Source organism: Ptychodera flava, chromosome 14 (assembly GCF_041260155.1).
Source record: "Ptychodera flava strain L36383 chromosome 14, AS_Pfla_20210202, whole genome shotgun sequence".
NCBI classification, from domain to species: domain Eukaryota; kingdom Metazoa; phylum Hemichordata; class Enteropneusta; family Ptychoderidae; genus Ptychodera; species Ptychodera flava.
In genome coordinates, this window is record NC_091941.1 from 25,108,247 (window position 1) to 25,132,417 (window position 24,171).

A 24,171-nucleotide genomic window follows, 5' to 3' on the forward strand; every position below is an offset into this window, starting at 1 on the left:
AATCCCTTTCGAAATCTGGAAGAAAAATCGGGGGTCATTTTCTACTAGAGAGGCAAATCATCCAATATTTACCGACTATAGAAATTCAAAATGGCTGACATCCCTGTGTTTATGGGGGAAAAAATTCCCGATTTCCACAGAACTAAACCGGCGAAAACTGTATTTACTCCATTACCTTCAAAAATGAGCCCCCCCCCGCCCGCCCCAAGTGGTAAGACAAAAGAATATTGTAAAGTTTGAGAGTCCGACTATCTCTCCCCGAGGGCGCATTCTACCTTTAGGCCCTAAGGGAAGGAGGAGTGGTCGCAAACAGTGCGCTTGGCACTGACCAAGTGACGCGCGACTAATAGCCACTGACACGCTATTCATTGACGCAAAATTAAACAAGCAAACACGGCAAAATTCTGACGGCCGAGAAAACGTGTGGGTCCGAATGATTGGCATCGCTATCGTACAGCGGGAAAGTCCAGTCTATATCGTGTTTCCAAATGCGAAATGGAATGTTAACCTGAGTTATTTGTCAAATGGTTATCGAAATAACAGATATTCTCTAGAAACGTATAAATCATTCTCTCAGGTTACGAAGTGAGTTGCATCAAACGCTTGCCGATATTCGGCACCAAATATATCCAATTATGTCATCCTATATCCGTGAAACAATTTGCCTGCTTGTTTTTTTTTCAGTTTTGCTCATTTGTTTCGGTTACTTCGAGATCGCTGATAATTGTAGCAGCTTCACTTTCAACCGATTGAGTACGGTTACGAATCCGCATTGCGTTGACAGTTTCTCTTGAAAGGGCCAATCGCTGTAACTTTTGATGGCAATTTCACAAAATTTGTTCCAGAAAGCAAGTGTGTGTTTTCTTCTCCCAACATGCGTCGTGTGAATACAAATTATAAGTGCTGCGCACCCACAATGCATTGTGCACATTCTGCAATCTTATCGTCCATAAGTGAATTCTGGTCGGGACCAGAATTAAGTTGTCAACATAAGTATAATTGCATACACACATGTTGTGTTGAAAAGTTGAAACTGGGCATTTTCACATGATTTTGGGAGTGGAACAAGAAATTCTGTTTTACAAACAGAATTACAGAAATCATACTTTGCAGCGACGGTACATCAAAGGTTACAACTAACGGAGGTTTATCTAAAACAATCCAATATAAACTCACAACTGAACTAACGCCAGGGATTCGTTGAAAGGGTATCTTACTTACATTTCATAGAAAATATGAAAATTGTAAAGGTCAAATTTTCAGGTTTAAGTGTCCAATACACTTTTCACGCAACATCCTTATATTGAAACGGTGTCTTTTTAATTCGCTGAGAGATAAAAATGGCGACCACCCGTTTTCGGTTATATGTTGCCTGTATCAAGAATCAGAATATCTATTTTTGGACACTTTCGACGCCACAGTGACGTCATAAGAATGTAACATATCTTACTCAAGTGACCGGGAATTACATCAAAGGTAATTATACTGAAACGATTAAACGCTGTTTTCCCTAACCTTTTTACAATCAACTCACTTCCATTAGTTGGCCAGAATGCTCTGTCGAGTGTATTTCCTTTTGGAAAGATAAATATTATTTATGAAATGATCGGAAAACACTGAATGTTCGGCCATTAGGATTCCGTTTTATGTCTTATCAGCAACTGCATTTTACGTCACAAGTGCGCGGGAAAAAATCCCGCTCCCGCGCAAATTTGTCGGTCGACTTATCAGCAGCCCACCTTTCTCTACTAAATATTCAAGGCACGTGTCGACTTTCTGAAACACAAACATGATGACGAGATTACAAGCGATATTACACTATCGTGAGCTATTTCTCCCTTTAAGAGAAAAGTCCTGTATTAGCTGGGATCAGATTCGTGGGTTTTCCCTTACTACTGAGCACATTATATCTTGGAAGTCTAAAAAACTACCTCGGCTCGCTCACGCCTTGGATTGCGAGTCGCCAGTACTTTGAATACTCATCATCACTCTATCCCCGCGAATTTCGCTCACGCATCGGTATACTACAGAACAGGACTGTGTGCGGTGTGTTGTACACGAATTCCTATATGGCTGGTGTCAACACTTATTTACAGAATTGAAGAGCCTCAATTCATGTCGGAGTAGGGCCTACCACGACAATTATATGCGCGTGTGCCATGTTCTAATTCTAATTCTTGGTATTTGTGCGTAATTTTGTCGATGGAATATGAAATATGTCGCATTCAAACAGAGCTATTCGCTCGCAATTTTGGAACATTTTTGATCTGTACACAAGTGGGGATCGCCAAGACAATAATACACTGCCATGCGTCAACACGTACCGTTGCAGTCTGAAAGTGACCCGGTTTTGCAAAGGCGAGCGAAATTTCTGTGACTTTTTGACTCTTAAATCCCGTCCAAGTATTTTACTGCGAATGCACGAATATTCATTCCCTATTTAATAGGATTTTCCTTCTGATTTTGACCAGGTCGTGAAAATCCAAGCCCCTGACCCTTGCATTTTGACCCTTCAAATAAGTACACCCGTGGCGGGACCTATTAAGCTACGCGTAGTTTCTCTTCGTACTCCTTCCCGCGGGGTGTCCTTACTTTTAAAAAATAGAAACATGTTTGAGCTTTTGCTATACCGGTTCGCCCGTCGGCTGTCTCCCTTTATCTCAATCTGAAAATGACTTCGTTTGAATGATACGTACACAAAAGTACAGCCTAGCCGATACCATTGTCGGCATTTGGCTTCTCTTTTAATGGTATCAAGTTAGTCTATTGGTCTAATGAGATTTAATACCCGCCAGTTATTTTCCACCTGACTGCAATATCTGTCAACAATCGTCTGCTACTTTTTGTTCCGGTTCGAATCAGCCATGTACAGGACTGTCACACTCGGCATAGTCTTAATTTTGGCGAATAACAATCGCCTATACTTATTCTTATTTGTTTCTTCATTATTCTTTCATCTCAGCACAAAAAAAACAAAAAAAAAACGCCTTTCAAAAGTCGGTGTGCTCTTCAAATCAGTATCGCCAGGTGCGTATGGTTTTCAAAAACATTCACTCATTTGGTCGTGGGACGGGCGATTTTTTAAGCGTTTTTACATGTAAATCACCTGCGATTGGGAAGCAAATTTACCACGGCTCGCGAGTCATGGAAGGCAACCTTTAGTCGCGTCTGATATCGGTTTCGTCTATGCCCGTAAATAAGTTACACGCTTACAAAGAAGTGAAAAAGAGGCGTCTTCGCCGAGAAGCAGGGGTGCGCATGCGTAAATATTAACTGAAAGCCAGCACTCTATCGATATACATGAAAGCCTCCTTTGTCTAACATTCGTAGTGAGGAGCCAGCAAGACTGAAATAGGCAAAACATTTCAATTTTAACAATGATACTTCAGGAAGATAATGGCCCTGGATGACGCAAATGCGAATATTAAAAAGTACAACCTCATTGGTTATCTCCGCCTATTTCAATGATTTATTGCTAAAATATTATCAATGATTGTGACACGATAAACTCTATTAGGACGCGCTTCAAATGATGTAAGAGTGTAACATTTTTTTCCACAATGTCGAAAATGTCAAGCAAATGGAGTGATTAATGGACTGCTGTTAGATGACATCGCTCTATAATTTTTCCCGCCTAATTCAAGATAGCCAAATGTCCAAAGATGGCCAGGATGGGTTTTACGTCCTAAATAACCGAGCAACAACTACACGTCCTTCGATAGTCGTTTCGCAGGAAAGTGCGGAAGTCACACGCTGGACTGAAAACGAAAATATTCATCCGTCAGACTGGTGTAAAAAAACTGGTTTCGACGGGGAATTCCGAGCCGTCACCTTGGCAACTTTTTTTGACGAGGTCAGACCCTGAGGATCACACAGATGTAAAGGTTTCTCGTTGGATTTCCCAAGGGGGACGCACGAGTATTCGAGTCAAGCTCGGCATTGTGGACCATGGTTTGAAAGTGTTATTAGTAGCAAATGCTGGCCATGATGAGCAATTAGGACGACTCGTGTTCACAGACCCAGCAGTCCACGGAAGGCCGACGGGTAGAGCACTTTCAAAGAACTGTGTTTCTTTACGTCTTTCAGAGCACAAGATTAAGATCAGAATTTCCAATGCTCAAATTAAACTCTCCGAGTGATCAAGTAGACTGGAAAAAAGTAGTAATGCTGTTATCAAAGTCGGGGCATCAACCAAAGTCACATTTTTTTCTCGCCTCCGGAAATATTCCGTTTTCTTTCTAATTGTTTGCCCTAGCTTCTACCACAGAGGGACTGTGCTTCTACGGAAAGATTCCTAGTTTTCGGTGGATGACTGCGAATGACTGCTCGCAACCTCCCTGCTAAAGTGTAATCAATCGTCTCTTCCCTTACCTTAGCAGTAACAAAATTAAAAGCCTGAAAGTTCACACCCATGGATAATTGCATAGCTTTTTCAAGGATGTAAAAGCAAAGAAGAATATATGGGGCATTGATGTGTACTTCTTGATAGCTGGTTATTTTGAGTAACTCTTTCACGTTGGTAAAGAAAATGGCCAAGTGCTTTATTGTGGTAAAATTCATTTCAACTTTGTTGATCAGCAGACGCTGTTCGTCCACTGCGTGTGTAACAATCAAACCACATGTCGACGTGATAAAGTTTTGTTTGGGTTTCCTGTTCCCGTGACCAGTGCTACAGACTGGCAGAGGATGAAGGCAGTCTGCAGACTCGTGTTCCTGTCCTCACCTGTATGGGTGGAATGTTTTGTTGACACACATTTATTGCTAATAAGGTCCAACGTAAACTTTCCCCCGCGCCCGTCTTTTGTCGCTTCAAGTACGTGAAACATCTCCCGGGAGTGTGAGTGAATGTCGCGTCAAAGGTCACGAGGTCACCTGGGACCTGCAAGAGTCTAGGTCACTGTCGCTGTTGTTGTCCAAAGGCATTGAATCATGCAACCCGTAATGATACTCCAACCGTGAAATGATCACGTAGTGACACTGCCCCTTTGTTGCACATGTTTTTTGCCCCTGTTGTTGATCTCTATTGCAATGTTGAATGTCTCATAATAATACACCGCCATTGAACTTGCACTGATGAAAAGCCAGACTCAGAGGTCTGGAGCCTGTGTCACTGTCAACTCAGAGAGGCCGGTGCGAACAACGGAGAGCATCATGGGAGTTGAATGGAGATCGTTCCGAACATAGCACCCACGACAACTTTCTCAAGGCAAACAGGAGGAAAACGACCCAGTCACTACATTTGATTTTAATCTCAATGGTTACCGAGTGAGAAGGGCATAGTTTTACCAGCATGCCTCAGTACCCGACCGTTACCCTGCCACCGCCAAGTAAGTCGGCTCGAAACGAGACAAATTACTCTTTGAAGAATGTCCTCGTTATTTTCATCAGGTTTTTTTAAAACACTATATACGTCAGAACAAAAAAATTGTCAAACATTGCGCATGCGCACGTGCGTAGAATTACAAGAGAACTGTGATGATGCAAAGCGAGGTGAGCGAGAAAGGAAATTCAGACTTCATCAGCATGCCAGAGGCGAAAACGCGCCCTCATCAATTTTGTAGATAATATTCTGACTTTCCCAGTGACGCCGCCATTAACGGCCCTCCTGGCTTTCGGCTCTGGTTATCAGAGCCGACACCAACCGGAGTCCAGACGCACTGACACTTCTCTTCAGGGGCACACGGAATTTCAATCACGGCCGCTATCTGCCCAGTTCAGGTGCCCTTTCGGGCCATCAACCAACATGAGCTGTGCGCCTGATTTCCAACGTCGCAATTACTGTCACAGGGAGATCTATATAATGGGCGACGGGTTCAAGTTTATCTGTGGAAACACGAGTGTTATTGCAAGTAACAGCAAAAACCTGGTGGGTCCGAAATTGAAATGATAGTATCGTGTGTCGCTGTGCTAGCCTCTCCTGTCAATCAAAGGAGCCATCTTTACAATGTTTCCCCAACACAGAATGTGACAAAAACAACTCCTGTGAAGGTACAGGGCTGGCAAAAATGGTCATGCTAATTTCATAAGAGGATTCTATCGACACGAATTTTCTATCAGCCGCGTGACTAATGGAGAATTAGTAGTATCAATGTGAAGATCTCAAGACAATTGTAACTTGTAGCAGCTTGAGTGTGAAGGCAGCTTCCATTACTTCAAGTAACCTTAACCGGGTCAAAATTCTCCTTGTCGCGCCAAGTGTTTTGCATTAGTCTAAGGTAGTATGCACCTCGAAAGTGAAGGAGTAACTTTTGCTCAAAATTTCCTTAAGAAATCTTTCGACCGTTCACATTCAAAAACAACAATAAAAATCGGGGGGGGGGGTCGCCGTGCAAATTTTTGTACTAGAGAAACAAATAACCAGAGATTTACCGATATTTAAAATTCAAAATGGCCGCCATCACTGTGTTAATTCCATGGAGAAAAATAAAATTTTCGAATTTCGGAAAAATAAGTCGGTGAAAAGTTTTCTTACACCAAGAGCTTTAAATGAACCCCACAGGTGGTAGATCAGAAAAGAATTGAAAAAATTAAAAGTCCGAATATCTGTCCCCAATACGCATTCTACCTTAATGCAAGGCAGTATTTTTTTGTTTAGGCTATATTTCCCCACAAAGTGAATGATTTCCTTTTTTTGTATTCAGCTTTTCACGGCAGCTTGAACTGTCATTTGTCATTACAGCAGCCACAAACAATGCGTATTCCGATGTTCGGATTCCTCGAGCTCATGCACGCAGTCCCCGATGAACTGTCAGCGAGCAGCGGGTACCTGAACCACTTGCGCTCTGACAGTGATACTGAACGACCGAGGCAATATTAGCATGCCTCGTCGCCACTTCATAAAACATAGGTATGCTACCAATGCAGAGGTGCATAATTTCTTCTGAACTTTATAAAAAATTTCACCTATCGAAGGAATTCATTTTGGACTAAAAGTCAGTTTAAGCCTGCTATCTCGTAGAGTGTTGGCATTTGCTTGTACCATACATTCTCAAGAGTTTCTTCAAGATGAACTTGAAGAAACTTTGCGCGCGCGCCTCGGATATTTACTGGCATTATTCCCAGATCTATTTCGGAGTCAGAATTAGGGTCCATCGGACGTGTTTTGAGAATGTTACTTGCACTGCAATATTCGTGTGTCGCATTTTAACAACCTAACTCAGAAAATCCCTCCACTTTCGGCGTCCTATAACTAGTCTACTGCTCGGGGATTTTCTTCGTAACTGCAAATTTGGTCGCTTCAAAGTCATTATTTCCGTGTCAAAACAGGCGACAACAAGCGAACAAGTACCAAATGGGAGTCGCAGTCGGAGAATTAGAGGCAGATGTGCGCACGAGCCTGGGACATGCAATGTGCAAAACATGTATTTTTGTTGGTCACGTCGTCATAGTGACAACGTGGAATGATAAGCTAAAGAAACAAATGTACGTGTGTCCTGGCGGCGTTTACCCGACCTATTTTAAGTACGCTATAACGTATGAACATTTTTCCAACAAAAAAGAAGCAAAGTCCCGCAATAACCAGAAATGTTTTCAAACTTTCCACCTTTCCTTTGGTCTTAGCCCCGCAAAAATAGTATAACAAAGTGACTGCGTACGCATGTTCATGTTCATGTTCATGTCCATGTTCATGCCATGAGCTTCAACTTTCATTATCAATCTTGAGCAGAACTTTAATTTATTCTAATCGTAAGCTTACAAACGTCTTTCAATTGATGCAAAATCTGAATATACGAGAGTCAAATGCTGTAGACAAATTCACAGAAAGAAATCCCAAGCGACCGCTTCTGGATTCTTATTTGTACCGAAAGTATAATTTTCATAGAGTTAATGGACAGTACAATTATATTCGCCCGTGGATGTAGAACATCATAAGCATTGTTCAAACTCCTACACCTACAAATCAGCAAACAACAGCAAGCGTTGAAACTGAGTCGGGCCTTCTTTCTTCCCGCGTCAAAGCCATCATCGTAAAGTTAAGCTCATCTTTTATAACGATGGCATTTTTGCTATGTTGGCGCGCAACATTTTACCTTTCTCGCAACAGCTGCGTAATTGCGAGATAAATGCATATTTTTTGTTTCGGAAAGCGCTTTCTGAGACAATTTACAGCTTCTGTATGGATTCGCTCCTTTAGTTTGTATTTTGCAAGCGTACCGACGCTGTTCGTCGCTTCCTTCTAGCCCGCCCTTCCAAAACGATGGAATTTGACTCGGTTTGAAATAGTGCAGCAGCCTACCCATCGGACGCATTCCGAGCACACTTGACCTAGTTCTCTACACTTCTTCTACTACTCCATCGATTTCATCTATGGGCTTTTAAATAAACCCATCAGCCTCAGATTGCAGCATAATCGGAGCTTTCATGCAAATCGGCGGCTGAAAAGCGATAATCTCTTTCAATTGGACTTGTGTCGTCAAATTGGGACTTTTAAGTCTGTCAATCTCGTAGATGCGCGCGGGCGCGCATTCGGCAGCGTGAGCGTATAATTTTGAGAGCCCCGTTACCCTTTCCCAATGAGCGCCAGTATTCAGTGCGATATTCTTTTATCAGTTTTACTGAACGCATAGTAGGTTTTTGGCCCTTCACTATAGCCACAAGGTTGAATAAAATTAATCGCAGATGACCACGTATATACATGAGAGAGACGGATGGAAAAATAAGTGCAGACGCTTTAAAAGACCTTCACTCATAAAATCGTCGTCGAAATTTAGCGTATTAGCCAGAGAATGTGTCAAGAACATCCACACGAACGCACTCTGTAAACGATGTCAGCTTGCGAAAGGCCTGCCTGTCTGGCGCGAAAAATGTAACACCCAGGACTTGACTTTCAATTGTTTTAATTCTTCGCCGTATTATTCTGTAGTGAGCGGCTGTGATTACGCATAAGCTGTTGGCTTTTAGCAGTCGTGTCTCGTCCAAGATCGAAATGACTCTACTCCTGTAGCAGTACCTATATGTTACGGAGCTGTTCCCTTGCAGCGTCAGGGGGGAAATCAGAGCAAAAGTTGATCCTATTTCGTTTTTGATGCGTTTGCGCATGTGCGAGGCATTTTGTTAAAAAAGAAAGCACTATATGACCAAACATTTTGTTTTGGAGTAAACCACCAGAACGCCGCCGGCAAACACTGGTGATAGTTTACCGAATAATTGATGTATACCTGATATTCGAAACTGGTATATAACATGCACACGACCCGAAAGATGTGATGCTGTGGTTCATAATACGAACTTTGGCCCTCAAGCACGTGTGACCTCAACAAGTCGAGAATAAATTGTCCATGAAATACCGTAACGTGCTACCACTAAAAGGGACTTTTCAAAATTTCAACCCTAGTCAGAAGGAGGGGCTTCTAAAATGATATCTGTTCATCAAATAATTGCGTCCCGACCCCCCCCCTTCTTTCCATGATGTTTGTTACTGTATTTTGCGCCAGTCGCCAAATGATCTTAATTTCTCTCTGGCACTTAAAAACATTTAAATGATATCAAAGAGCCAACAACTCTAACTTTTGATGATTTTTCACACTGTTTTTGTTTCGCATATTATTGCGCTTCCCAAAAGCATGTCGAAACACCGACTATCCAGTTTGTCACCACAGCGTCTACACGTGTACCGTTATTTTCTAGTCCGGACCATAATTCACTTGTAAACAATGACAACACAGTCAATTAACACATGTACGGGTTTACTTGGCAAGCTAATACTCTGCATCTCAAGAGCTTTTGTTGGAAGAACAAGAAACTGCAATTGATATGTAAAACAAAAATGATAAGTATAAGATCACCAAAAGTTACCAAAAGATACAGCTACTGGCCCTTCAAGTGAAATCAGGTATTCAAATTGCAGTCTTTTTACAGTACCAATTCATAGAAACCCCCAAGATATTATATATATATATATATATATATATAATATATATATATTCGCCTTTTACTGTAAAGTACCACGACTATACAGGTAAGAGAGCACGCATGCGCATAGAACAAGCCGACTTTGATGGATACGTAGAGTTCAGCAAAACCATTTTCCTAACTCCAATCTTATGCCCAGCTGCTGTTTGGATATACAAACGATATTCAACGCTAAACTCTAAATCTTTTTTTATTTATTACCGCCCAACTGTCAGGCTAAATTGTAAGCGTTGGCCGTTTTAATAGTGATGACATCAGGGAGCGAGGATTATTTTTCTCGCGCCGCCCGAATGTATACGCCGTGGTTCTTTCATTACTAGCCTACGCTTGACGCGTGTTTTTAAGCCCTTGATATATTAATTCAATTCGGCTGAGGTCGTCAGGTCTAGTCCCATACAGCGAACCGCAGCGCTCCATAGATTTTATAACGTTCTCTTTTTTCCCCGGACACAATTCGAAAAATTCTTGTCGATCTGTCGACGAGGAGCCAGGTTAGTCTCGTTGTTGTACTGATGAGTGGCCTTTTTAAGGCTTAGGAAAACTATGTACGTAATCATGGCGATAACAGGTCACAGAGTTCCATTTTATGTGCCACAAGTCGCGCCTAAATGCTGACATACTAGCATCGACTGGCGTTGTGGAACTGCGGCCCCAATACACCGAAAGGTAAAGCTCGGAAGTTGTGTTGCTCGGCAACCGCTTTCGAGAAACACGTCATACTTCTCTATCATCCGTTGAAAATCACTCCACTTGCACTCATTTGCACGAGGTAGAGAGCCCCCAGGGTGGCGGCATAACGTCATGTGTATGCAAATTTCTCGGGCTATATATTGAATACACAGCGCTGCGTAGTAGCTATGAGGCTTCAGGGATCGCGAGTGAGAGGACTGGGTAGATGCCTCGCCTCGGTCGGGGTGTCACAATGCAGTGCCTAGTTGTGACACACTGTCCATAAGATTTCAATGGAGACACACGGAGAGAGATTAGGGTACACGTTTTTCAGCCAGGCGTAATATATGCAGGTGTAGACGGGCAGAGGTGCTTCCGGTAGGAAACTTTTAAGAGACCCAGAAAAGACCGAGCATTAAGATAGTGGAGATCTGGAGAAATTATCCACACAGTCCAGACCACCGAAAACAAAGTTTAAGTCAGACAGGGACACAGACAATAATAAGCTGGTATAATAATTTTCTTACTTGCCAACTGTGTATCGGACAACTTTCTCGATAGAAGATGTTGTTTTTGCATTGAGTGCAGCAAGAATTCATAAAAAATAGAGAGACAGTAGCTGTTATATTAGATTCATTTTTCATTACTTTTCGTTCCATAAAACAAATGCATGTTCTGCTTATCCGTCCTAGACTATGTTGAAATACAAGTATGCACACTATGAATTCTAGACTAAAATTCTGTTCAGGTGGCCAGCAACAACTTTAGAGATCATGATAAATATGCAGGCCGCAAAGGCCTGGCCGGGTTGACAAGTTGAACAAAAAGCAGTCAGTTCGGCGTAATTTTTTTTAGAAGTAGGAAGAAGACACTGTATTTATCGGCACAATTTTAAAAAAGGAAATAAATCCAAGTTCAATAATCTAACGGAGATGTTAGTGTGTCACGTGATCCATGATCCACTGACAAGATGTTCGCATTACTCAGATGTATCTGGGTTTTTTTCTTATCACCGCTCACAGAGAGCATTATACAAAGATAACTGAAGTAATCATACAGCGGTTTTATATTGCACTGGTTCTAGTATACGTTAATTGAATCGCTGGTCGCGTCTCGCGTGTCACTTCAGTGTCTTTCCCTTTGAATATTATTTATCCAGCGCATAAAAAAGAAATTTGCCGCAAATGAATACTTATTATCGTCGTCATCTGACGAGACGATACTGTGACTTGATTCAGATCCCTGGGTAAAAATATATTGCTTGCGTGCGTGATCTTGGCGATCGTTTTGCATCGATCGTTAAGTGTATAGTAATTGCAATACCGCAAAAGTTCGAGTCGCCCGAAATAGGTCTGTAAAATGGCGACCCGCTAATTTAATCGCCGCATGGGGGCGCTGTACCACAGAGCAGACCCCGAGCGCTAGGGCGTTCGGGAAACATGAAAAATTAATAGAGTCAATTGAAGGAAAGCGCCGGAGTTTATTTGAAGAAAAGTTACAGCATCTGTCGAACACGCCGTAGGTCAGATTCTCGGCTTTTGTAATGAGTAAAGGAGATCTTCCGCTCGTAGTTCACTTGAAATAGTCTGCAAACGAGACTCAGACGGGAGCGTTTCAAGATTATGGTGAAAGATTACGCAGAGAGGTTGAAGCAGTTTCCCGTTTCATTTATCAACCTATCATTTTTTTTTTTGGTAAACTATAGGTATTTTCCTAGTTTTGCATATTTCCGCAATTATTAATCGGATCGTCATTCGTCTACGTGTGACGGGGGTTGCCGAAAGCTTTACAGTTACCATGGCAACAAGTCGAAGCGTCTAAATTAATTACCGTAAGCAAGTGGCTGAAAAATGCGAGACTCCAAAAATGAAATCTGAAGAGCAAATTTATGAGTAGATCGGATTGACTCTAAGTCCTAAATTCCGAACTAGTCATGGTGCAAATGTAGTCGACTGTTGCGGTTCGTACTTTTAAATCAAAGCTTGTTTGAGGATATGCCGACACTGCCCTAACTGCCTTCATGGATAGACCAGCGAAATGAGCGTATTCTGCTGATTTAAACTCTGATCGTCGACGCATACTTTTACTCGACATCGGAGGGAGTGTCATGATACTTTTGGCTAAACAAGGACGCCCTTATTTGTGTGTGTGTGAAAGCTGTACGGTGGAATGATACCATCAATATCTCAGCGAGCTTGACGGCATCAGTGGCGCCGTGTTATGAAGCCCATTGGCTGCGTTTCCAGTGTTTGCAAATAGTTACCGCGATCGAAAGTAAATTGGTTCAATTTCACAGGCGGGTGCTTGTTAATGTCGTTAGCAATTGTTCGCGTTGACATGGTTACCACTTGCCGTATACAATCTTTCAGTGACTCGAGGTTCAAAGGTCAATTATGATCCATGACAGCGCGCCTTGTCCGCAACATCTGTCATTTTCCTTTTTTTTTCTCGTTTCTTTCCGAGTCGTTTTCGTGTGTTTGCGTCTGTGCATGTACACCTGGCAACGATGAACGATTAACGCCAATGCACAACTCGCAGTATACACTCTTGAAATGTGTGATGAAGTGTCGCGTACAGGCAATAACTGTCACGTCGAGCCGAGAGGGAAGAAAATACTTCTCAGCCAAATGATTGACAGCTTACGCGCTGAAATGGACATAAGACACCTGTGCTCTTACATGCATTCCACATCTTATAAGCCAACCTGACGGATGACTGTCTGCTGCGATGAAAGGGAAAATGATATTATCCGATAAAAGTTTGCCCGCCGCATCTGAATCCCTCCACAATCCGTCGAAAAGTATATTTTTCCGGATTTTTTTTCGTTAGACATCGATTTTTGCATTGTATACTGGCACCCAGCGAATCGATAAGTGCTATATTAGGTTTCAACCGGGCGCACGTCGCGCTTCCCCGACAAAATTCCGCACGGCAGTACAAACACATTTTGGTCGGGCAGTGTTTATTTAACTTATTAAAGTATATCATTGAGTTCATATAACAATAACAAAGGTGGCATGCCGGAATGACGACGCGGTATGGCACAAACTCCAGTGCTTGTTAAAAAAGCCTTCTAACATATGCATATAGTTTGTGTCTGGGTATATATTTCCGTTAGGTCCCCATCTGCTTGTTCAATAGGTCGGGTTTCTCGTTGTTGTTTTTTATTGAAATCGTGCCATGGGTCAAATTGCACCACACACAAACGCACATACATACCCATATATCTGTTTCAGTTCGTGCCGTAAGTGTGTTTGTCAACATTTGTCGATTGTCATTGCCAGCTTAGAGCTCCGCTACTGAATGTACTTATGGTTTGTATTGCCGGCGCCAAATTACGGCGAAGATGTGACACGTCGCGAATTAATCGTTTCCCACCATCCGTCTAAGCGATTTTTTTTTAATTTTCATTTTTACGGCAATAGTATTTACGTTGTCTGTCGCCGTAATATAACGTACTTAAAGATCATCAACGGCGAATCTTTCCGTCATTCACGCGATAACTTCATTATGAGCGACTGAAAACTGTAAGGTTTCTTCCCCTCAATCTTTTGCCAAATGAGCTCGACTTGAGCGCTAAGAAAAAACAGTTTTCTCTTTCCGATATCCGGTAGTTGAAAAGGGGCGTGCTTTGAAACGCAGCGATTATCGATTTGAAGAAAGAGAGGGAGAGAGAGAGAAAAAAAAATACGCCGACGATAGTGGAAGTTTGAACTGAGAGTGCGCAGAAAAACTTGGCAGATTTTAATAGTCGAGCCTGCGTCAGCGCATAGTAATGTCAGTAAGGATGTGGTACATAGTGTAGTCGCCGTGACGCTCGTCGAGTGGAAATGTTCCGAAACGTGCTGCCGGGATTGTTACGAGACGTATCGGTCACGTCGGTAATAAATGGTGTCGGAGGGACGGGCTAGAGAAGGTGAGTGGTTATAGAACTCGCTCGGCATAATCTGCCGTCGTCCGTGCTACCAAATTACGCAAATAGATTTTATTCTTGCTGTGGATCGCACAGGCGATCGCGGACGGACGGTCTATTAAATACTGTACCGTGTTGGAAAGCGTACGCGAGAGAGATCCAAAGATCGATTTAAAGATCGGTGTTGTCTCCTGTTAGACACCGTGATGTTTGTACTTGCACGCCTCTTTAAGTTTAAATCATTGTCTCCATGCGATAATATTTGCGCAGCTAGTGCACACACGCAAACACATACACTCAGAACGAGAGGGAGAGAATGGGACACACGCATGAAGCCACACACACCGTTTAAATATACACGGGAGTTCGCTCTATTATGTTCTCTCACGCGTGATTTCTTGGGCATGCCGGCAACGCGATGACATTTCGTCGCGCGGCTATAAAAGATTCGCGATACGGTCGCAATTGCGTCCAGCAAAGTTGTAAATTCCATCGGTGTTGACAGGTAGCGCGGAGAAAAACCGACTAACTGAAATGACGACGCGCAGTCTCGATCCAATATCAATCGGCAATAAAACCCAACGATTCGCCATAAGTATTTTGTAAAATCCACGCAGTACTTTTATCACCCTGTATTGTGCCCGTTAGCGCGGCTGTGTTGTGTAGTTTTTATTTTCTACTACACTGATCATAACAATACATAATTTCGAGGAAAAAAATAAATCTCTTCAGCCCCAAGGTCTCCCTATTTAATTTTTACGGTCACCACTGGACATGCAGCGTGTACTCAACGTGAGTGGGGGGAGGGGAGGGGGAATTATATAATGTGTAACCTTTTCCGTTATAAATTTATCCGAAACAATTAGGGCAAATGTACTGTTCTCAAGCTGATTACCCAACGTTGAAACTTTTTGCAGACTGATCGTGAAATGGACTCTTCGATCAGTTATCCTTTAGAGATATTGTCGTTTTGCGTGTTAGAAGTTCACTCCCTCATCTTCAGTGCAACCTGTTCTCATGTCTCAGGCCAGGAACAGATTTGTCTGGAAACGTGGTGGAAAGAGGGCGGGAGTAGAAAGAGGGGGCAAACGAGTATAACGAAGGGTCACCTGAGGGCAAATTGGAGGCGATCGTTGACACGGCGTGACAACATGAGTGAAATGGCTCGAACGACATCTTTTGGAAACGAATGCAGTTGTTGTTGTTGTTGTTGCCAGGTTTGTCTAGCGGTAAACACTTTGTGTGGGGTGAAATTCCGAATTTTTATGCGATGTTAACTTCAAAGAAGGTGTGTGTTTGACTTAAAACATTAAAGAGCTATTTGGGACTTGTCCCTAAAATATCTGGTCAGTACAGCGCTGCTTTGGTCCGTGGTTCGTGGGGGGTCGCCAACGATCTCGCCCCACTTGTACATAGCTACGCTCATTTTGCTAACATTACGCCTTTTGTCGAGAGAAGAAAGCGCATTGTCTAATGTGTGTACCCGTGTGTTTGTTGACACACGCTTTTGTTCGTTGACTGGTGGTTGTTCTTTTTTTAACGATTGTTGACGCCTCAAAGCTTGCACGCTACTATGACTTGCAATTAATTAACTTTCATTCGTCACCGTCGCACCAGCTTCACCGTGATGTGTGCTTGCCAATGGTGAACCTAATAAAATGACGCTGACCAATCATTGATCAAAGCCAACGACCAACAAAATCGAACTCTGCAAACAATATCGCGGACCCATTTAGAGCTGATTGCCTTCAGAAAAGCTCCGGGTTAACCGCCGCCGTCGGATATTGACCAACGGTCTTCTCACAATATATCATTTGTTCCCTCGTTTGTTGTGTACTTAATTCTATACTTAGTGGGCCGTTCCTTCAATCGACTGCAGCACTAAGCCTTTGTCCGCCAAACGATGGCCACACCACTGTGATACTGATGTAAAAAACCTACAAAATCACAACTCTTGAAAGCTACAAAATCACACCTCCCGTTCACGGACTTTCTCCACTGACTCACCGTATAGGGTCGGGCGTTCCAGTGCTTTCGATGGGAAAATTGCAGCGGAGTCTATAAGGAGTAATTTTCTTTCTCTGAAAGGAAACCTGTGTCGCCGACATTGATGGAGCGACAATAAGTGCCCTGATCGACCGCATCGGTGTAACAGAAAGGCATTTAAAACTGCCCTCGGGAGTTATAAACGGCCTAGTCCGATAAAAACGGGAAAAGGTACATTCAAGATATTAAATTTGCGGTATTTGCAGATCGCTATCACTGCTATCAGTTTATTGCACTTGGCCATCGGGGGATTCGCTTGTTTATTTAAGAATATCATGCATATTTACAATCCACCATTATTTTAATGCGCACCGTTATATTTATGAAACTGCAATAAAATACGATACAACCACTGGAGTACTGTATTCGATAGCATGGAGATTCCCCACTGATTATATCAGCATCTGCAGCAGTTTCATAGAACGAGATATAATAGTTTAGCCACCTTGCGCCATTGGATAAAAGTCCGTCTGCCCGCCCGTAATATGGCGGGAGAGTAACATAAATGTCTTCAGTTTGGTAACGTCTGACATGTTATTGATGTTGGTAATTATACTGCTTCGTGACGGATGACCAGGCCAGTATTGGTATGCGATTACTTTGCGATCGCATACACACACAGAGAGAAAACGAAGGCGGTCATTTCCTGCGGGACCCCCACCGACGGGGTAACAATGGATTAGGTTGGCACGAACATCGCATAAACACCCACCAGACAATAACTCCGACACAGTGCACGATAAAGGGCATGAAGCCAACACGATATGAATAAAAGCCCTAACATACCGACGCCTATCAGAATCACACCTCAGTGCATGAAAAATGGAAGGAAATATGGTGCACGCCTGGTCTCTCTGGCAACCGACCCTGCCATCACGCTCCCCTTCCTTGAAAGATACGCCTGGCAAATCGCCGCATTACCCAGACATCCATATTCATATCGAGTGAACGCTTTTTGATGGGGCCAATTTGCTTCGCCGTAATTTGTCCTATTTAAGTACAGGGGTTAAATACGTCCATTGCGTCACGCTGTCGCTCACTATAACTTCAACCCTCCAAATAACGATCGAGTGGTGTATGGAACACCGAAGAGGCACTACAGGCGTGATTAATTATCCCGTCACCATAACATTTTCCGTATGGCAAAATGCCTTTTGATTAATAAGTTCTGAGTTGGTTTTTCTGTATCTAATTAACTCTTGCCATTTTGCCGTGGCGTCTTCGACGAGAAGAGCGTGTCACGGCCTCCCCTCCCCTCCCGACCGAGTCATCTCTTTTATATTTCAGCGGCGTCTTTAAATAGACTGTAATTGCAGTTTTTTTTTAATATACCTCTTATTTGTTATGCAAACACAGACTTGGGCTCGTCTCAAACCGACCAACTATTGTTATTTGAAGAACGTCGCGTTATGTTGTTTTGAGCGTATTGACCGCAGACTGAATTTATTTTTAGTTTGCACATATTTCTTCGCGACGCTCAAGTACTCTGCATTCTTTGGCCGTCGTTTCCATTCGATATATCGCCGCGAGAAACTTGAATCGGAGCGTTCTTTGAGTGGTGTTGGCATCACCCCGCACGGCAATGGACCAACGTCACCGATTGTTCTATCGTTTGCACCTTGCATCTAATCCCCACTTCCCGCCAAAACACACCTAATTCCCTTTGTGCACGACATGAAAAGTACTTGCAACCTATCTGGAACTTGCTGTCAGTTGCCAGCAGTATGAGTCATACCAGATGTTGTCGTTGCGTTGACTTGCTTTGCTCTATTTAGTCTTCTAACGGAATGTCTTCTTCCTTAAGCTATCGGTGACCATCTTCGAAAGCACTCTCGATTGCACCACGGCCTATTGCCGGGAAATTCCGAACTCTCTCTTTCCAAATTGGTTATTGTTTGTTTGTTTGTTTGTTTGTTTGTTCTACAGGTATTTGTGGACGAGTATTATGCGAGCCTTTCGTTCATTTGTCAGATAAACGCATTTTTTTCTCGAGTTCTCATTTTTGCCTCTCCTTTTTTCATTTATAGGGACATAGAATGGAAGATTTCAACCAAAGTTTTGGGAACTTTTCAAACAGCACGAACACTACCTCGCCGGAAGCCCAACCACTCGGAGTGGTAGCCTCTGTCTTCATCATTTTCATCGGTGCGCTGCTGTCGTTCATCACATTCGGCGGCAATGTGATGGTTTGGATGTCCTTCAAGATGGATAAGAACCTGCAAACCGTCAGCAACTATTTCCTCCTCAGTCTGGCGTCGGCCGACATCATAATCGGCGTGATTTCGATGCCCCTCTTCACGGTAGCATCGTGAAGGGCAGCTGGACGCTGGGACCGGTGATCTGCGATATCTGGCTCTCCGTAGACTACTGTGCGTGCAACGCCTCTGTTATGAATCTGTGTGTCATCTGCTTTGACAGATACTTTTCAATTACGCGACCTTTGACCTACAGGACCAGCAGAACCGGTAGGAAAGCAATACTTATGATCGCGGCAGCTTGGGCCATTTCAATTGTACTGTGGCCGCCTTTCATAATCAGTTGGCCGTTTATACGCGGTGCCAGGACAGTACCGCACGACCAGTGCTACATCCAGTTTCTGTACGACGAGGCTTCCATCACGATCATCACGATATGTATAGCTTTTTACATCCCAGTGATTATTATGAGTGTTTTGTACTATCGGATTTGGCGGGAAACAGAAAAGCGGTCGCGGGACCTGGGAAAGCTGCAGGGTGGGTGCGAGCAGAAAAGGCGGAAGGCGAAAGTCAAGCGGAAGTCGTCGATCGAGGCTGAGCCTCACGAGATCGACAGTCTTACGAAACCGCAAAAAGATGATGAGACTTGCGATTTTGAGGAAGCGAATCCGCCGTCGACGATAAGGCGCTTTGTGTGTTGCAGTTGCTGCCGAATTAGTGATTTAGGCGGGGAATACGAATACGAGGATAGTAGCGACGGGCCGGCTTCGCCGCTTCATTCTGCGTCGTCTTCATTGCGCATGCACAATCATCATTTGATATCGCCGTCGTCCACGCCCAGGCCCAGCCGAAACGGATCACCAGACTTCATTTCTAATTCTTCCACTGCTAAAAAAGCCGAAAATTCATTCGCTGCTTCTCTTTACACAATTTTGATAAAATTACCGGACACGGACGAAAGCTCCTCAGAGGAGGAGTCGCAAGCTAAGATAACACTGATAGAAGATTCTCCTAAAACGCCCACCATATTGGTGCAAGACAGCGACGGCAAACACCGCCATGTTCCAACGACGAGCGGCGATCGACGAGCTGCTCGGGTTAACCCCGCCATATCGGGAAGATCGGAGAGGCGCTTAGTAGATCCCGTTTACATAAGTGACAGTCCGGGGACTAGAGTCAATTCGATAGCAGCGCAAGATAAACGACTCCGATTAGGTTCGCTTTCTAGTGTGTGCAGCGACGCCAATGATAGTCCAGCCAAGCGACAAGCACCTCGGGTAACATCGATAAGTACAATTTCTGTCGTCAACAGAATGGCCCACAAAGCGCGGGAAAACGTCGCCAAGAGGAAAAAATTACAGCTCGTCAGGGAAAAGAAGGCGGCGAGAACACTGACGGCGATTCTGTTGGCTTTCATTTTGACGTGGAGTTTGTACAGTACAATTGTAGTAATTGGGGCCTTTTACAGTACAATTTATAACAACACAACTCTGTGGAACATTGCTTATTGGCTGTGCTACATTAACAGTACCGTCAACCCATTCTGCTACGCGCTCTGCAACGTCAACTTTCGCAAGTCCTTCCAGAGGATCCTGACATGCCGTTTCAAGAGGAAGGTCAAGAAGCCGATGTATCGGCCGTACTTTCAGAAGTCGAACAGCTCCTCGTCGAGACGTTCAACTAATGCCAACAAGGCCTCAGCTTTAACTTCTCAGTAAACGGCTCTCCTAGCAACGAGGTTGCGCCTAAGACAGCATGAAAGGAGACTGAAGCGCGATTTTAAATGGCTATCACGCGCGACTACGCGAAAAACCGAGTACGTGGATCGTACTTTTGTACCGACAGAATCGAAAGGAACTTCGGTTTGTGCAAACTTCCAAAGCACAGCGAAAGACGATTTTTATCGGACACTTACATTCAAGATCACAATCAACTTTTACAAATGTGTAATTCCTTGTAGAGTTTTAATACAAATAATACAAAAAGCTTAATTTACAGCCAATAACAAGAGAATGGTGACCTTGGTTTCTATCGGATCCCAGATTGCTGAGTAAAACGATTATCCTATATAGAAGGAGGTTTTCAACGCATTGGAATCACGATTACTCATAATTTTTTATGGGTTCAGTTTCAACCCTTACAATACAAATCATGTTTTCGACAACTCCCCGTGCGGTTTTACGACGATGTCGTACGATTTTGCCTCCTGGTTGCACTCGGAAACTCTCCACGACTATGGTCTAAGAAACACTACCCTTCACATAATATTATCTATCTCATGATCGGAAAGTCCCACCGATAAATACATACATACATATATATATATATATATATATATATATATATATATATATATATATATAATATTCTCAATGAGAGAACATTTATCAGAGCGGCCCCACACAGGTTTACTGAAACCTGTCAATGTTGTAAATTTGGTAAAAAGCTTCAAATTAAGCATTTTCTGTTCAGTAAAAACATTTTTCTTAGGCATGTGACGTTCGGCACGTATATTATCATTTCGCAAGCGATGGCTTTACAGATTTCTTCATTTATGACTAACTATGGTCTTATCCAATAGTTGTGTAAACGACTGAAATCTTCAGAGACTTATAATCAGGAAGCATCATGGCGGTGCCATACTCCGACTTATCCTGTTGACCAATTTTCAAAATTTTCAGAAGCTGCATCAAGAGTCACATTTCTTGGTAAAAAAGGACACACGTTTTGACTTTAATATTTTGATATTTACATTCTTATTAAAATAAAATTGTTTGAATAATTGTATTTATTTAGAATTATTTTTTCGGAGAAGTATTTGAAGAGATTGTGTCAACACAACGCTTCCATATTTTTGGAAGAGCGATCTTGTGGAAGAGCTACATGATTATACCATAGAAATATGATTTACTTTACATACTAACCAACTTGGCTTGTCAAATAAAAAAAAATTCTTCACCAGTTAAATGTGAAAAATATACACCACCATGGCTTTCAAATTGAGACCCCCTCCGCTGGATGAGGTGAATGGCGATGATACGGAAAACATCCATGTTGAATATCAGCCAATGAGAGCCTGTATGCAAAATTGGTATGCAAATTTCATTTTCAGCCATGTACATACTTGAAAGATGTAAGGGAGCCGTCATTATTTACGGCCTGGGGGTCGGAGGAATTTCATCGGAAACTCTGAAATTTCGAGTTACCCCCTTCCCAACCATGATGAATTTGAGTACCCCCTCTCTAACTCAGAAATTTTGACTTACCCCCTACTTTCAAAAGTTAATACCGATACATGTATTTGTAAAATTGACATAAATACAGCAATAGTAAAAACCTTTCAATTCCTGATGTACCTTGCTTGTAGATTATTATCGGTTATCTCATGACGGTTGAAAAAGGTGAAACCAACAAAATTAAATTCAAAGTAACAACAAAATACAGATATTAAAGCTCACGCTATAGCCAGTGTCCAACCATATAGTATTGTTTAATTTGGATGGGTATCATCACAGGGTTTTCACTAGGATATCTGACTGGGCAGAATCTGAAAGTACATGGGGAGAACACGCGAGAGTTTTAGGGGAAAGTGTCAGAGGGGGCTGTCCCCTACCTTGCATGGAAAATTTCGAGAAATTGATGTATGCAATGGTGTAGTCTGGTACAATCTGAGAGGTGTTTTTAATTTTTTATTGAGTAAAACTGTTAGAACACCCCAGGGGAGAGCACGAGAGGGGTCCCCCCTCTCGAATCGAAAATTTTGAGAAATTGATGTGTTTAAAAGCGCAATCTGAGGGGTGTTTCCATTGTTTGAAAATTAAAATGAACACTGATATTTTTATTACATTTTTTGCATGATCAGTGTTTGAGTCACAATATTCAACAACTAAACAATGACAATACATTTTGTAAAACACAATTCTCAGTTTGCAAGAGACTGAAGACCAAAGAATATGCAGGAATGGAAAATCTGCGACTTTCTTGTGTCATTTCTCCAGCTGTCAGCTTCTAATGAAAAGCCTCAAGACGGTATGGTTAAATGTCAAAATAGTTATTGAACTGAAGTCAATGAAAATGTATGTTTCTGTGATTATAGAGGATGAATTCACAACAGTTCAGTTTTGTCGTAGATGCTGTGAAACATTTGAGAAACTGATATATACAATGGTGCAGTCTGGTGCAATCTGAGGTTTTTTTCTGATTTGTCTTTTACTAGTAAAACTGTTAGAATACCTCACGGGGGAGAGCACGAGAGGGGGTGTCCCCCCTCTCGCATCGAAAATTTTGAGAAATTGATGCGTGCAATGGTGCAATCTGAGAGGTGTTTCAATTTATTTCGCACTAAAAATTGAGTAACCCCCTTCTTCCTCTCCACATTTTTAGCAACCCCCCTTAAAGTTTTCAATTTTTTGAGTGACCCCCCTCCCTCACATTCCTCCGACCGCCCCAGGCCGTAAATAATGACGGCTCCTAAAGGACCGCGTGTGATGGCGACCACCGGATATAAACAAAAACCAAAACTGGGAAATAGAGACCAAAAATAATTTGAATCGAAAAAGGTACACTTGACAGACAATCGAATCTCAGGGCACCTATGGCTGGCCTTTAAACAAAATGGCTATATTTTACAGACGACAATAAAATAAAACTTGGATGGCTACCGTACAGTGGAGTCAATGAGATTATCTTCCCTTAAAACTTTAAACACCGTTTTTTATGGGCCGTCGAGCATCGATTAATTTCCGTTATGTATAATTTATACCCCAGACGGTCAAACCATGTGAAATGAAATCTAAGTGAACCAAAGAAATAAACGCATGATATGTTAAAGGATTGTCACGTGTCTGTTTCGGCCCATGAAAGCGACAAGAGCAGACTAGCTTGCACGAATTAGCCCCAGTATTTTGTGGTACAACGGCTGACATTTGCTAGAAGTTGGCCTCTCAGTTCAATGCGGCTCAAGGTTCGAACGACACACAAAACAGTTCACAGTATTCTAGTCCACCCTTGTTTGTTTGGCTTTCGCAAAAAATAAACCGTTGCCCACATACCAACTGCTCAGAAGTGCTTGAAACGGCCCATGTTCGTTCGGACTTATAACTTCATCGCATGGATGGGCACGCAGCGTCAAACATTGGAGTGTTTTGACCAGATGTGTTTCTGTTTACCTGAATGCTTTGCTACAGATACGGGACAGCTCGAATATATAGGATGAGACAGTGATGATACTGCTGTGACGTAAATGCGATCACAATGCTTCAAAAGCTGCGTTTATCCAGTTGCTGAGAAACCCTCTACACTGCGTCGTTGAAACATGACCGAAAAATATGTAAAATGGTTGTAATACTTTGCCTTGGTCGTGAACTTTTGATGCATTTCTGTTATTTTGCCCTGTTCTCATAATACAGTTTCTTATCCTTATACACAGGTTCTTGT

The 24,171-nt window shown here is 42.6% G+C and overlaps 1 protein-coding gene across 1 annotated transcript in view; it reads left to right on the top strand.

Annotated features, from left to right (window-relative positions):
- LOC139149884 (muscarinic acetylcholine receptor M1-like) overlaps window positions 1–21,522 on the top strand; it is a 43,886-nt gene extending 22,364 nt beyond the window's left edge. The window contains 2 exon segments of the mRNA XM_070721895.1: window positions 18,568–18,841; window positions 18,844–21,522. Of these exon segments, the coding sequence (XP_070577996.1) occupies window positions 18,568–18,841; window positions 18,844–20,453 (1,884 nt within the window). The 3' untranslated portion in view covers window positions 20,454–21,522.
- Window positions 21,523–24,171: the final 2,649 nt, after the last annotated feature.